The sequence below is a fragment of the Haemorhous mexicanus genome, chromosome 9, assembly GCF_027477595.1.
Source record: "Haemorhous mexicanus isolate bHaeMex1 chromosome 9, bHaeMex1.pri, whole genome shotgun sequence".
Taxonomy (NCBI): Eukaryota; Metazoa; Chordata; class Aves; order Passeriformes; family Fringillidae; genus Haemorhous; species Haemorhous mexicanus.
The window spans coordinates 28,549,237-28,565,379 of NC_082349.1; the positions used below are offsets into that span (position 1 = coordinate 28,549,237).

Genomic DNA, 16,143 nt, shown 5'->3' on the forward strand with positions numbered 1-16,143 from the left:
TGCCAGCTCCCCAAAACCCAGCAAAGCATTTGACCTGCTGTCCTTCCTTTACATGGCTCCACAGATCACAAGCAGCTGAGAAGCACCACGTGAAGTGGAGGTGCCCACTGAACACAGAGTGCTCAGGAGGAACCCCCAAATGCTCTGCTGGAGGCCAGCTCAGCTCTGGTGCTGACCTTTCCCATCTGCCTGCCCAGGTGGCTCACAGCTGGGAAATGTTCTGCTCCCTCCACACACCAAAACACCAAGATGGGCTGGGGTTTTTTGCCTTTTTGTTTTTTCCTTCCTATATATATTTTTTTTTTAAAGGAAATTTTTTCCAGCACTGATCTCCACAACTGGAAATGCAACAGCAAATCTCCCTGTACAGACAGGGGCACCTGCTGCACAGAGCCAGGCTGGAGCTGTGCCTGCTCACCCTGAGGTGCTGCTGGTATTTCTGACCTCCCAGAAGGTCAGAAACACTCCTGAAATCCTCCAGAAATACTTTCTGACCTTCTGGGAGGTTATCTGCCAGCAGTTTATCTGCCACTCGGTGCTGTGTGAATCCTCAGGCTGCAGGAGACCCAGAGCAGGGAATATCTGCATTTCACCAGCACCCAGCACGTGTGGATGTGCTGTTTCTGGAGCTCTTCTCAACCAGCTGCACCCCCCATTTCCTCTCCATGGCTGGGCTGGTTGCTCTCCTCACCCCCAAGTGCTGCCTGCAGGAGGGTGCAAAGCTCCACAAGGTCTAAAGGTGGTGCCTACTTAGACCCCCATGCCCATCTGCTTCCACAGGGTGCATCTCCCCCATGAGCTGGAAAGAAATCTGGAGACCTTCAAGGGTACCCTACACTAGATAAAATAGGAGTTTTCAGTCAGGGCTGTAAACTGTCCCCATTCAAAACCAGGTTGCTGGCCAAGTCTGGGCTGAAACTCCAGGGTTTCCCTGGCTCCCAGCTCCCCAGAGGTGTAGGGAAGGTGGTTTCACTTCCTGCTGCCAAGGGAAATCCCTGCTAAACCAAAAATCTCTAGAAGTACTTCCTTTCAGCAAATTATTCCAGCAGGAGCAGGGCACAAGAAGGCTGTGTCCAAACACCAGAACAGCTTGAGGCCACAGCTCCAGAGACTCTCCAGGGTCTAACAAGGGTTGAAGTCACCCTGCTGCCCACTCCCTCCACCCCATTCAGGCAGAGAAAAATCTCCTTCCTCCACTCAGCTTTCATGAAACACAGAGGAACATCATGCTTCTGAGGCCTGAAATCCTTCTTTCAAATAAGGTTTTCAGTAGCCTGTGGAGCCAAAGGTTGCTGGAGTGGGAAGTGTGGGCTGCCAGTCTTGTTTTCTTAGGAACCTAGGCTAAAAAATGCCTAAATAAAACATTTCTCAACTTCAAAAAAAAAAAAAAAAAGAATAGTATCTACTTGGCTGTCTGTGTGACAGAGATCTGCAAATAGCTTTGGCTGACCTGTGGCTGAGTGTATTTGGAGAACAAACACAGGGACTGAAAACTTTTCCCAGATCTGAGGGAAGCCAGCCCTGGCCACGCTGCTCTGGGCCCTCCCCAGGAGTGGCTGTTAATCAGGGGCTGCTACAGCACTGCTGGGAAGATGGGCAGGGGGCAGGGGGCCATGCAAACACTCCCCTTGGCTGCAGGGTTTCACTATTTGAATATCTGAATCACCTTACTGCAAAGCCCTTTCAGATCAATGTGATTGCCCAGAGATGATCAGAAGGATCAGAAACGCTGTGCTCTGTGCTCTGGGGAGCACAGAGTGTCTGAGGGTCCTCTGCACCCCACAATATGGAAAGCAGCTGCTCTGCTCCTCTGCCAGTGCAGGGCAGTGGGAGGGTGCCACTGCAGTCTGCTCTGAGGTGTGAGCTGCAAATGCCTTTGCTGAAACCTCTTGGCTGCAGACAAGACAAGGGGAAGGTGTGTCTCTGCATCCTGCACAGGCACAGCCTGGAGCTGAGGGGCTGGAAACCATCCCTAAGGCTGGAAACCATCCCTAGGGCTGTCCCTTCTCCCCTCTTCTCATCAGCACATCCCAGGTGCTCCAAGTGACCTCAGACAGCCCTTCCCAGGGTGCCCTTGGGAGTTACCTCTGCAGGGTGTTCTAGCAGTGATTATGAAGCCCATAAACATCATCTCAAGGAAGGATGATCTCTTTCTGCAAGTGTGAGAGGTGGAAATAAGCCATGAGCATTGAGTAGGGATCTTGTACTGTGAGCAGTGCAGTCCCACTGGGCTGGGGAAGGAGCTCACTTCCCTTCCCTATCTCACCTCCCCAGAATGCCACAGCAAGGAACACTGCACAGGAAGAAAGCCTTAATCCATAAAAGAGGGATTTTGAGAGAGAGCAGCCATCAGAAAGAATCCAAAGGATAATGGCCATTTCTAAGATGAAGCTGGTGGTCACCAAAAGCATCCTTTCCCTTTTCTACAGTGGCTGGGTCTATGACTTGTTCTTCTGCACATACAGGGTGGGTGAGGAGGACCCCACAGACCTGAAGCAACAAGCAGGAAGACCAGACCATGTGTCTGCAGCTCTTGCTCTGCAAACAATGCTTGGAGCAAAAGGAGGGTCAAGGTGACCCAGCAAGAGAGGTCCTGAGCCCGGTGTGGCTCCTGGAAGGCAGTGGGAAGCTGACAGTGACCAGGCCAGATGAACAGGAAGAAATCCAGCCAAAAGCTTCTGGTCCTGACCAACAATGAAGCCACTGTGCTAAAAAACACCCTCCAAGATCATTTTTAACTGCCTGTGAGCCAGCTGGCTCCCCACAAACCAACACATCCTGTGGAGCTTGTGTCCACACCCAGCTCCTGCAGAGCCAGCAATGGCACGGAGAGGACAGGGAGCGCTGTGATGTGCACAGACATCCCAGATCCTCTGAGCCTGGCCTTGCCACATCCATGCCCCTTTCCTGCCATCCCTCGAGCAGCACTGAGCACAGGAGGTGCTGCACTGTGCTCTGGCACCTGGCCCTTCGTGCAGGCTGACCACAGTGCAACACAAACACCTGTGCTCAGGCAATGAAAGAATCTGCTCACCAGCCCGGTGCTGAGAATGCTGCACAGGGATGGAGTGAGATCCCAGCCCGTGCTGGCATCCCCAGCAGTGGGACAGCCACAGAACTCCCTCTTCTGGCCACTGTGTGCTGGCTGAGCCTCCCCAAGTGCTCTGAGCCCCCTCCCCTGGATCTGTGCCCCATGGAAAGGTTTCCTCCTTGCTATAAACTGAGGAAAACCTTCTGTTTCCATGCATTTCTACCTGAGCCTCTCTAGAAATTCCCTGAATTGCAGAGAGAAACTCCCAGAAGCTGCCAGAAAGACACAACAACACTGAGCTGGGACCACACTGCATAACTGGTAATGAGATGGTGTCACATTCACATTTTCTGAAAAATCCTTTGTCCAGGATATCTCTCCTGGGAAGCTGAGAAACCTCAGGGAAAAGGAAAACAATAATTATCTAATTTGCTTCTCCTGTGTTTTGCTCCTTTGGAATGTGTTTGGAGATTGTTTACCCACAGGTGATTGTTTCATTGGATTCTGCTGTGAATCATTTTGACTTTTTGGCCAATCAGGGCCAAGCTGTGTTGGGGCTCTGGAAAGAGTTAAGAGTTTTCATTATTATGTTTTAGCCTTCTGTAAGTATCCTTTCTGTATCCTTTAGTATAGTTTAGTTTAGTATTCTTTACTATAATATAGTATCATAAAATACTAAATTAACCTTCTGAGAACATGGAGTCAGATTCATCATTCCTTCCTACGTCTAGGGGCACCCCAAATACAATAAATAGGGTGGGAACAGGTGAGAAGAACCAGTGGGATGGTCAGACTGCTGTATCCTCCAGCTGTGCATACATCAGAGCTGTCTGAGGGCCACTTTTGGGGTGGTGCAGCGGGGTCGGTCACTCAGTCAGTCAGACAGACAGTCACTCAGACAGTCACTCAGTCAGTCACTCACTCACTCATCCACTCTCACCCACTCACTCTCTCAATTACTCACTCACTCACCCACTCTCACTCACTCAGTTACTCACTCACTGACTCACTCAGTCAGTCACCCTCTCGGTCACTCACTCAGTCACTCACCTACTCTCACTCACTCAATTACTCACTCACTCAATCACTCACTCACTCACTCACTCACTCACTCACTCACCCACCCACCCACCCACCCATCCACTCTCACTCACTCACTCACTCACTCACTCACTCACTCACTCACTCACTCACCCACCCACTCTCACTCACTCAATTACTCACTCACTCACTGACTCACTCACCCACCCACCCACTCTCACTCACTCACTCACTCACTCACTCACTCACTCACTCACTCACTCACTCACTGACTCACTCACCCACCCACCCCCTCTCCCTCACTCACCCCCTCCGTCCCTGCCTCCCTCGGTCCCTCCCTCACCTGTAGGGTGAGGCGGTGCCCCAGGACAGGTAGTCGGTGGCTCTGGGGGCGGGCCGGGGTACGATGGGCTGCTCCACGGCCGCCACGTCCCCGGAGTAGGATTTGAGCAGGGAGGCGTTCTTGCTGGCCAGCATGGCGCGCTCGTTCCGGCGGAACTTGGCTCTCCTGTTCTGGAACCACACCTGCAGGGGGGACAGCACAGGGCCACCGACCATCACACCTGCTCTGCCACTGGCCACATCCCCATGGGATCCCATCCCCATCCCCATTCCCAAAGCTGGCTGCTTCCCAGGCTGTCCCTGGGAACCCTAAGGATGGGAGAACCCTGGTGCCTGCTCTGATCAAGCCCTCAGGTGAGGGGCTGGCTGAGGGACACGGGCGTGTCCCGTGCAGATGGCTGTGGCAATCACATTTTCTGGAAAAATCCCTTTGCCCAGGATTTCTCTCCTGGGAAGCTGAGAAGCCTCAGAGAAAAAGGAAAACAAAATTATCTCATTTGCCTCTCCTGTGCTTTGCTGCTTTGGCATGTGGTTGGAGATCGTTTACCCAACATGTGCTTGTTTCAATGGTTTCATGTGAATTGTTTTGACTTATTGGCCAATTATGGTCAAGCTGTGTCGGGGCTCTGGAAAGAGTCACGAGTCTTTTTTAGTATCTTTTAGCCTTCTGTAAGTATCCTTTCTGTATTCTTTAGTATAGTTTTAGTATAGAATTCTTTAACATAATATAGTATCTTAAAATAATAAGTTAGCTTTCTAAGAACATGGAATCAAATTTATTATTCCTCCCTTCGCCTGGGAACCCCCCAAATACAAGAGATGGCAGCAAGGCCTGGCAGTGCTGTCCAACACACCGTGTTCCACGGTCTGCTTTCACCTGCAGAAGGGGCAGGCCTGCAAGCTAAGAGCTCAGCAGCCTGATCATCCAACATCTTGGCCATATGGACACACCTGAGTGGGCAGGTGGTGAATGGGGGGGCAGGTCAGGCCTGGCAGTCTCCCTCAAGGCATGGTGGAGCCAGGATCGTGGTGACCCTCGTGTCCACACAGACCCCAAGGATTTCTGCTGCCTTGCTGGAGTGGCCCGATGATCCCCCAGGTGAGCTGTGCCCGGGTGTGGGGTTACCTGAACTCTGGCTTCAGTGAGGTTGACTCTGCGTGCAAGGTCTTCCCGTACGAAGGCATCGGGGTAGTGAGTCCTCTCAAAGACCCTCTCTAGTGCCTGCAGCTGGCTGCTGTTGAAGGTAGTCCTGTTTCTCCTCTGCTTTCTTTTCTTCTTCTCTTCTGAGTTCAGCTGATCATCTAGAAGAGACAATTGGGGATGTGAACAGTGAGAAAGCCGCGAGCCCACAGCCACGGGGTGAACGACCTCGATGGTTTCGAGAGGGAAAGGGCTTAGGAAGGGGCTTGCACAGTTTTAACCCCACACATCAACCACACTGGGTTAGTCCCCAGTGAAGAGGAGGTGGAAAGTGCACCAATCTCAAGCATTTCTTTTTCAATTCTACTGTGTAAGACTTGTGCCATATCTCTTAAGCTACCCCAGGTCTCAGCTTCCTTATCTCTAAAAAGCAGCAAAAAAACCCCAAAATGCATCTCCCCATTCCTCACAATCCCAGAAAACTTTTCTGATGGCAAAGGATCACAAAGCCCTGTTCTCTCTGCTTCAATTTCCAAGGACTGCTCTGACTGGGACGTAACACAGCTCCCTGGGGTAAGAGCACACTCTTGGATGCTGCTAGGGAGGAGCAGCTGTGCCCTCTGCAGCATACTCCTAGCCTTGCTGAGCCCAGCAAGGTGTTGAACAACCACCCATAAGAGCATGCATTGTTTTGTACCTGGTTTGCATAAACTCAGAAATTAATCAACACATCTGGATCACGCCAGCATGTATGAGGTGCCACCAAAAAAATCCACGTTACCCTGGGGGGACCTGAGGCAAGAATCATGTCAGCATTAAAGTGTATTGATCCCTGAATCCATAAAAATGCACAAGCTAGGGAATCATATTCTAAGTTCATCCCTGCACACCTTGGCCCAGGTGAGTGTCACCACTGAGAGTGCCAGGGCTTGACCTGCTATGTACAGATGGAGAACACCCCCTCAACAGTCACTCCTTTTGCCATGTACAAGTATGACAGCTCCCCTTATCCCTCTCTTCTCCAGGGGGTATGTGAGGCACAGGGAGAGGCTGACAAGGAAATTAAAGTCTGCAGTTGTTGTCCTCACCACCTGTTTGTGCTGCTTTTCACAGCCCATCTGGTACCAGTTACTGCACCTGAACACCTTTGGAGCAAGGCCCATCCTTTTGAGAACAAAAGGACATTCCTCTTAAATTAAAGCATGGCTTTCAAATTCCTTCAGGTTTACAGTGCCTCCATCCCTAATCCTCCTCCAACAGCCTGATGATCCCCAGAAGGCTCCTCTCCAGCCTGGGGATTCCTGGGTGCAAAAACACACCCTTGGTTTTCCCGTATCCGAGAGCAAGTGTTTGGAGACAGGTTTTTAGCAGGAATGCTGAGTTGTAAAGCTGAGCTGGGAAGGGACTGGCAGAGGCAGGAAGGTGCAAGAACAACAAAGGTATGAATGAACTAAAGCAGCTCAGGTGGTGGGATGGAAGTGCTGCTTGTGCACACCTTTCTCCCTGCTGCGGGGTTTAACGCCGTCACACGCTCCATCCCCTATAAAGGAGAAAAACCCTGCATGTCCCTCTCTTGACTCATCACCAAACCCTTCTCAAAAGGGGTCAGCTATTTCCCCCTGGCTCTGCTGTGCTGCTGTGCACCACACAACACAGCAAACAGGGCCTCAGGGCACAAATGTCCCTCCAAATGCCACGAACACTGCAAGGCCAGCTGCTGGAGAGGCCAAAAACAACATGGCCTCCTTTGGAGTTACCAACTTCATGCTATTTTTTAATCTAAACCCTGCCTATGCAGAGAGCATATGAACAAATCAATAAAGCCTTTGGGACCCCTTCAGAATCCCATCCAGGCCTCTGAAGCATCATTTCTGCCCAGAAGACAACACCCGGCCGCAGGGAACGTGAGTTCGGCCCTGCGTGACAGCTACACATGAGGAAGGGTGAGCACATCCCTCTGGGAAGCAAGAAGAAGGGCCAAAGTCTGGAAAACACTGGAGAACACTGAAGAACACTGAAGAATTCCCCTTGCCAAGCACGTTAGCACAATTTGCCTGGTTTCCTCCTGGCTAAAGCGAGACGCCGGTGATTCACGGCTCACCTCGTAATTACTGCGCCCAAAAATAGCTGGGCTGAGGGACAGAAAGTGTCTGTGCTGGGTGACTCATGGCTGGGTCACTGCTGGCTAAAGCATCCCCAGCCTGGGCTGCCACAGAGCAGGGCTGTCAGTCACTCTCTTTTTCCAGGACAGAGCTGCATGGGGGTGACAATAAAGCACAAGCTGCAACAGGGAGCTCTGGAATTTTGGGAGCTCCCATCGCTGTGCCTCTGGAACAGCACGAGATCCAAATGTCTACAGGAGTGATGTGGGTAGCAGGGAAAAAAAACATAATAACAGGATATTAATGCAGAGCAGCACGGGGTTGGTCAGTCCCTTTGTCTTGCCATGTGCTGCTAAGGAGGAGGGACTGCACACACCTAAACCCAGCCTGCCTGCAAATGTCACCTGGCTCACAGCGCTCCTCAGCTGCCTCCAGCACGTCAGCAGGTGTTTCTTCTTCTCTGCTGTTATTTCTTTATCATGAAACAACCCTGAACACTGGGAAATGGTATTCCTGAAAAAAGGTATTCCTGAAAAATGGTATTCCTAAATGGTGTTGACAGCACAAGTGACTGGGGTCAGCAGAAAGGGAGAAGAGAGGGAAACAGCTCTAAAGCTTTTTAGGTAGGTCAGAAGTCTTTTGTCAATGTTCTTTTAATCAGAAAAGTTTTATTACATGCAGCGTTCTCAAAAGCTGAGCAGCTTGCAAATGTGCCTTGCAGAGAGATCGAAACGTGTGTTCTCCTCTCAGGAACCCAGGGCTGGAAAATCTGGGAATTTCATTGCCAAATCCCAACCTTCCATGCTGGGACTACATTTCCTGTTTCCACATTTGCGTTTTCCTGTGCTATTTCTACATTCCCCCATAACATGTAGGTCCTGCTGTCATACACAAGTGCACCAAAGCATTTTCAAGTGCTCCTAAATGATTCAGCAGGAAACATCCTATTCTTTTTTCCTCTTGCAGGGAGGCAGATCCACACTTGCAGACACTCCAATCTATTCTCACTGCACAGTGTCTGTCCCAGTGCCTGTAACTATCGCTGGGGCACCACCAGGCAGCTCCTCCTGAGATGCCACATTGAAAATAATAAAAAAACCCAAACAACAAAACCCCAAAAACAAACAAAAAACCCCCAAAATTAAATTAAATTAAATTAAATTGAAAAATAAACCAAATCAGAGTTGAAAACTAAATGCCTATGTAAGAGTTTCAAGACTGGTATTTTTTTCATCAATACTTACAACCACAACATATTTTAGATTTCTAGTTTGCAGGAATGCTTGTGCATACTTGCATTCATTCCAGGTCAGAACAAAAACCAATTTCCAGATGGGATTTACATTGTGTGGGCAGTTTGGAAAAGTTTTGACCAGTTCTATTAAGTCCAGAACCAGCAATTATAGTTCATTAATTGGATGCAAACTGAAAGTAAACCACTGGATTTAATTAAGGGAGGGGCAGAGACACTTAACCACAGTATAATGTATGGTAAGGCAGCAAAGATTTGTCACAGGAGTGATAGAAATTGTAAACTAGAGAAAGGATTCCAGGAAGAAAAGAAGGAATCACACTCTAATCACAGTCTTCAAAATAAGAAGCTAACATCTGTACACAGATTTAAGAATAAGACAAATTATTTCACAGTGAAAAAAACCCCCAAACTATAAATTAAAAAGGCAACAACTCAAAACTCTTAAAATATAAAAGAATACTGCAAGCAAGTGAAAGAGAAAGTTTTATTCAGATTGGTGAAGAAAGAAAGGAAAAGGGAGAACAGATGGGAAAGAAACAGGGCTTTTTATTGGGTTTAAACTTAAATTTCATGAAGCTTGAATAGAAGTATTTCTGGGTGTTCCCCCAGCTCTGGGCAGGCTCCTCTCCCCAACATCAGCCATGCAGTTTTTAGCCCATCACACACTCCCAGTCCACTTTCACTGACGCTCTGCTTTGCTTTCGATTCCTGACATCCCTCCAAACACCGCAACACTCTGCGTGCAGGGCAGCTTTGTCAACTGGCATCATAAAAACCCCAAAACCAAAGCCCAGAGCCGAAATGTTTAAGCAAAGCAAACACAAGGTTCCAAGCAGAGCAATGGAGACACACAAAACCCACACAGTGACAGAGCCCTGCCCCACTGATCTGAGACAAGGCTCACTCGATTTCCCACCCCGCTCCTCCCGAGGACTCCTTGTCCAGCAGCAGCATCCATTGTCTTTGTAAGATGTGAGCAGGGGTAGGGGGACATAAATGGATAAGATTTCATGCCCAGGGCTGCCTGAAGTATCTTTCTTTCTAAAATCCCTCAGGAGAGAACAAACTCCAGCTTGCAAGAGAATTATTTCTGAATGGAAGCGAGGTTTAACCTCAGGGCACACAAATGCTGCACAGAGAAGGTGCAGATATCCCACAGCAGCCATCACAAATGTAGGCAATATGGAATGAAGATAACAAATTAAAGTAAATATGTTAAGGTAGGAGATGCCTTTTAAGTCCTGTACTCCAGTACAGCAGCGATACCGAGCTCAGCTGTACGACAGTGATAACAGCAGGTTTTTATTCTGAGTACAGGTCAGAATATAGAGATTTCTGAACTATCATTTTCTTCTCATTACACAACACTAGCTGAGCTTTTTTCCTAACCTCTGCTGTTTGGGGTTATTTTTTCCTGTATTAACTTATTGTTTAAATTATTTCAATTACACAGAAAATCCAAGGATCCAAAGTTCCAGTCTTGCTAAGAGCATCAGGAACACAGGAAAAAAAAAAATGTAACAAAGAAACAGATGCTCTATTTCCTTTAAGAGCCATCTCTTGTGATTATCTTGCAGTCAGGTTCAAGTTTTGCACATAAATAAGAAGTTGTCCTGTGCATGAGCACGAAGCTTCAGAAAGGTGACACCAAATTTTTCACACCAAACCTGAGTTTTCATGTTAAACAGAAAAACATGCATATTTTCAGAATTACCCGTAGGGCTACAGCAGTTCCTCTCCAAAGTGTCTGCAATGTGGGACCTATCAGGGTGATTTTTAGCTGCCTGCACACAAGTAATTACAGATCATTGCAGAGCTGTGAACAGCTGGGATAGCAGGGAGAGCCCTGTATCCTTTGGAATAGGATAATAAATACCTACTTTAATAAATACCTACTTTATTCCTTTAATAAAGGAATAATAAATAATTTAATAAATCTCTACTTTCTTCCTTTAACAATGTCTAGCCTCTGTTCCAGTCAGCCCCCAAGGCATCACCCTATTGAACTTGGCTCAGCCTGCCAGGACCTGCTGAGGTCCTGCACAGCCACAGCCTCACCAATGGGGAGGAGGAAATCCTGGCTGAAAAGGAAACCCTGGCTGTCCTCCCTCAGGACAGTGGCCTGAGCAGAGGGAGCTCTCACCTGCACCGTGGCCAAAGGAGACATTCCCAGGTGGGATCTGAGGCACAGCACAGTCAGGGACTCTTGCCCCCTGGAATGAGGTCTTGGGGCTGTCATTTTTCAGGTGGAGAATCTACAGATGCCTCCAAGCTGCTGAGAAGAGTTTCGAGCACGCAAACAATCTCCACCCAAACTTACCAGGCACTGGGGACTTGAGTGCAGAGGCTTTCCCCGTGTTCTGCTTTGCAGGGATAGGGTCCCATCAAAACCCCAAGCTGCCCTATCCTATCCTAAGTTTGTAAGCCAGAACTCCTTTTCAGGGTGGTTTCAGCTCTGGGGCTCTGTCTCTCATCTGGTGGCAACCTGTAGAGCACATGGGCAGTTTCAGCAGCTAAGATGTGAGCCCTCTCTAACCATTTCAATGTTCCCACTTGCTGGAGCTGACAGAAGAAATTATATTTGGGGGGAAAAAAAAGTAATCATGATCCCATGGAAATCCGGAGAAAGACTTAACATTCAGTGTTAATTATTGGGAGAATAACATTTGTGGGGGCAGAAGTTTACATCCTCCTCCAAAAATTGGTAAAAAGCCATGGAAAGTCCCCCTACATCCCACAGACCAGTCTGAGTTGTGCTGCAACAGTTCTGCTTTTATATTCACTGGAGTTTTCCTTCTGGGCATCCTACAGCTCATAAGACACATGGCTTAGCCCTGCTCTTCTAACAAGCCTTTCTGATGGGTCTTGGGGTCAGAGTGTTCCCATAATACAATAAGCACTGTATGGATCTCATAAGCTCCAAGGCACAGTATGTTATGTGTTTGGAATTCCTTGTATGCTTTTATACTTTGTTTTACATATTGTAATTTTTATATGCATTACCGCATTGATCCTTGGAAAATTAATTTTAAAAAAAACAACCCAAAAAAACAACAGACATAATCAAAAGCAAACACATCCATTTTAAAGCCTGCCAGAGGCAAATCGTGTTCTATGAGGCTGCACTTTGTAACTGACAAAGAGACCAAACCACCAGGCTGTGGCAGAGCTCCAGCAGTGTGGATTCACCAGGGGATCCAAGGGGGCTGAGCTCCTCCATGTCCCCCCCCCAGATCAGCCCCACGGTGCAGAGCTGTGACATAGGAGCAGAAATGCACTCACAGAGCTGTGCTGGCCAAACCCCACCACCACACCCCAGAGTGTCACCCCCCAATGTCCCAGCACAGCCCTGAGCTGCCACGGTGCCAGTGGGACCTCCAGAGCCTCCTGAGAGCCTCTCAGCCTCCACAGCCCCTCCCTCACTCCTGGCTGTGATGCCTTGTGCAGGCTGAGCTAGAACAGAGACTGGACAGAGCTAAAGAATGAAGTAGGGAATTATTAGGAGGCCTCAATGGATCCGCCTTGGGCAGCTCAAGAGCCCAGCCAGGGCTGCACCCAAGATGGACCCAAAATGGTCACAAAAAAAGACAACCAGTCATGAGGTCTCTCACTTTTATAAATTCTGCTCCATTTGCATATTGGAGTTCATTGTCCAATTCCAGCTTTAGCCCAGGCAGTCCCATCCTGCTTGTTTCTCTCTCTCCAGCCCATGCTGTTTGTGCTCTTGGGCTGAGATTTGGATCATTTGTCCTTGGTCCCAGCTAGAGAAGGAATTGTTTTGTCTCCCTGCTCTGTGTACAGAGCTCACCATCCCATAATATGAAGCCCAGACCCACACACTAAAGCAGCACAGAACCTGAAAAATATAAAAGCTCAAACCTGAGGCATCAGTTTCAGATCTGGATCAGTGCTTGAATGTGTGTGACCTCATGGCCTTGCAAGGTCAGGGGTTTGGCTTCCAGCACCTCTTCCCATCAGCTCCTCAGCTCCCCTTCCTGTGCTGTGTGTCCTGATGCTTTATCTTAGGAATGGCACTGATTCAGCACAGATCAAACTTCCCAACCTCCGCCCTGCTCCATCGGTATCTTCTGACTCCCAAAGACGCCTCTCCACGTTCTTGATCCCCTCCCTGTCCCAGTTCACTCCAGAAAAAAAAACCCAATAAAAATTTCTCCTCTTCTGTCCAACACCCTTTCCCCTTCCCTTCTCCACAGACTCCAAAAGCCAAGCTGTGGGACACTGCTCCCTCTCATGCACACATGATTGCTCCAAACCAGCACATCGGCTCTGAGTGTCCTCCAGAGCCACCACTGCTCTTAACTGGACTGTGTAATTAACCCTTTCCATGCAGGAGCATGGAAAGACTGAGGTGTCAGGTATATCCACCTGGATAACCCCACGAGCTGCCTCAAAGACAGTAGCAACAAGCAGCACTGCAATTAGGACAAACAGGCTACTAATCCATTTTCCACACTCAAATCCCCCTGGAGTGAGCTCCATGGGGTTACACATTTTGCAAAAGGCACACGGTATTATTTCCACCCACTCCCCTGCTGGATTTTCCTAGTGTCCCCTTCTCTTTATGTACAGAAGTGACTCCCCAGACCTACAGCTTGCCATGAATGATAAACAGGTGGAAGCCATGAAGTGAAGATCTGGCACCTGAACTCTGGACAACACTGCTTTTAATAAATTTATTCTTGTATTTAGAAAAAGTGGCAAAAAAGTCCTCAGGAACTTCAGCTAGGAAAGCTTTCAACTAAGAAAAATCAGACATTTTTACAACAAGCCGACTAGTGCAAAAATAAAAAGGAGGGTGGGGGAAGAAAAAAGAAAGGGTTTTTGTGAAGACAGAAAAGAGCTGCTTTGGGGGGGATTTTTTTTCCAGTCCACATATCCCTTGCAGATGAGCCACTTGGCATTTCAGCTGGCTCATTTCCAAACGCTGTGGCAGCCACGAGAGTCTGCAAACGCTCCTCAGTAAGCTCCTCTCAGGGGGAAAGACTGACTCAAGCTGAGTGGCTCCATGAGTGCCTCTGCTCGTCCAGGTCCCCACTGTGCTGCTGAGAAGTGCCATTATCCAGCAGCCCTCCCGACTGGATCTGAAAATTCACTTGGATGGGTTTTTTTTTTGGTACGTGGGACCTACACAAGCAGACTGACGATGACCAGTGGGGTGCACATGCCAGCTGGCTGCTCTGGTAGGCAGGAAGACTGCTCCCAATGGATATTTCATCTGTGTATTCCTGGAACATCCAGGACTGCAAAGTGCATGGCACAGAATGGCCGTGCCAGGACCACAGGGCGCCACGAGCCGGGAGCAGGGGAGGCGCGAACGGCAGCGAGAACACGGCAACGAGCTCTCCAAAGGCTGTGCTCCCCTTTCATTAGCATCCAAGAACAAATGGGTTCCAAGGAAATTGGACCATCACCACCCCTTCCCAAGCAAACTAGACTGGAGCCGCTGCAAAGCTTCACTTAGAAATCCATTTTTTTGCTGCTAATGGATTTTATGGGTCCCTCTTGATCGCAACTGGAAAAACGATGGCATCCGAGGTCCAGAAATAACATAACTTGAGCCTGGCTCTCAGCATCCAGCCCACCTGCCTTTTGCAAGGGCTGAGCATCCTGAGCAGGAGCACTCTCCTTGGGTGGGGGATAAAGGATCTTACAGCTGCTGCAGGAGGCAAAGGGATCAGAGCATGTGGGGCCATCTCAGAGCAACTTTCTCCTTCCCAGGTCTATGGTGAAAACCTGCTCTTCTAAGGAGAATGGACAAGGAGGCTGCTGCTGGTGTCTGGGAGATTTTTGTTGGAAACAGGGACATCCAGCAAAACAGGAAGGCAGATGGGACAGAGCATGGGCTCCAGGATGCTCCACACCCCAGCTCTGCAGGACAAAAAGGGAAACCAGGCTCAGACCCCCCTCCATCCTCTGCCTTTTCTGGACAGCAAATGCATTTCACATTAGCTAATAAATTGCTACATCTTATGTTTCCTAGCCTGCTGGAATGATGAATATTTTGGAATGTATTTTGAATGGTTCCTTGCCAGAGTGGAACAATCATCCAGAAATCTGAAATCAGAAAGCTGAGGAATGGAAAGCCCTGTCTTTCCAGAGTTCACCGCAGTTTGAAAAGCACAACTCCCAGCAGAGGAGGCAAAATAATGATTATGAGAGATCCTGTGAATTGAGGCACACAAGGGATATGCTGGAAATGACAATCCTTAATATGGAGCATTAATTTTTGCTTCCAGCTGATGAACATATTATAAGATATCTGTTTATTCCTGCCCTTAATCTGCCTGAAATGTCAGATACTCTAACCTGGAGTTAGACAGGACAATTGGACAATTTAGGGGACCTGTGCAAAAATGTGAGATATCTCAGCCACAAAGCACTGCTTTTGCTCTGGTGCAGGGTTAGCAGACAGCTGCTGCTGCTCTAGCAAAATTTAACACAATTTAAGCCTTTTAAAGGGCTCTAGCTAATGAATCACACCCACTGCCAGACCAGCCAAATCCTCACCTACCCAGGAGTATCAAGACCAGCAAAAGGTTGGATGGCTCATGTGGATCATCAGCCACCAGGCTGAGCCAGCTCAGCACAAACCCCAAGCCTGCATGGAAAGTCTCCATGGATAAAGGAGACCAGAAGTGGTCTGGTCTCACTGGAGCAGCTCCAAGAAATAAGCTTTTCTCTCCCCCATCGAGATGGGCTGTCTAGACACATTGGCAAGGCTGCGCTGCCGAATTTGCAGTGCTGCATCCTTCTCACATCCAGCCTGTCAAATACAGCAAATTCCTGTCCCCCAGCCTGTTAGCATGGGCATTTTTTCAAACTTCCTAGTGTTACTCACGGCCAGAAATGCCATTATGTTTAGTGAGAAGTTTTTAAACAGATTTCTCCTCACATGTAGGACGACATCTTAGATTTTCTTTATCGACCCTCTGGCAAAATAATTATTTTGTTATTTCATTAAATATTTTTTGCTAACAACTAAAGTAAAAATAAAGTAAATCGAGTACAAAGTATTTTTAAGCCAAAAAACACTGATATGTGAATATGATTTGCAATGGAAATGTAGAAAAAAATGTTCTCCAAATAATAAAAAAATACTACTCAGCAAAACCTTTGGGACTTAGGTGATGTTTTTCACTGGAAAAACAATGAGAATGTTTAGAGAGACCTAGCCTCAGGGCCATGTTCAACACTGTATGGAAGTGCAGAT

General features: G+C 48.3%; 1 protein-coding gene across 1 annotated transcript in view; it reads right to left on the minus strand.

Moving 5' to 3' along the window:
• Positions 1-16,143, minus strand: part of PRRX1 (paired related homeobox 1) — a 41,033-nt gene that overhangs the window by 4,273 nt on the left and 20,617 nt on the right. The window contains exons 2-3 of the mRNA XM_059854691.1: positions 5,541-5,716; positions 4,416-4,597 (exon numbers count right to left, since the gene is read on the minus strand). Coding sequence (XP_059710674.1) covers positions 4,416-4,597; positions 5,541-5,716 — 358 coding nt within the window. The remainder of the gene's footprint in view (positions 1-4,415; positions 4,598-5,540; positions 5,717-16,143) is intronic.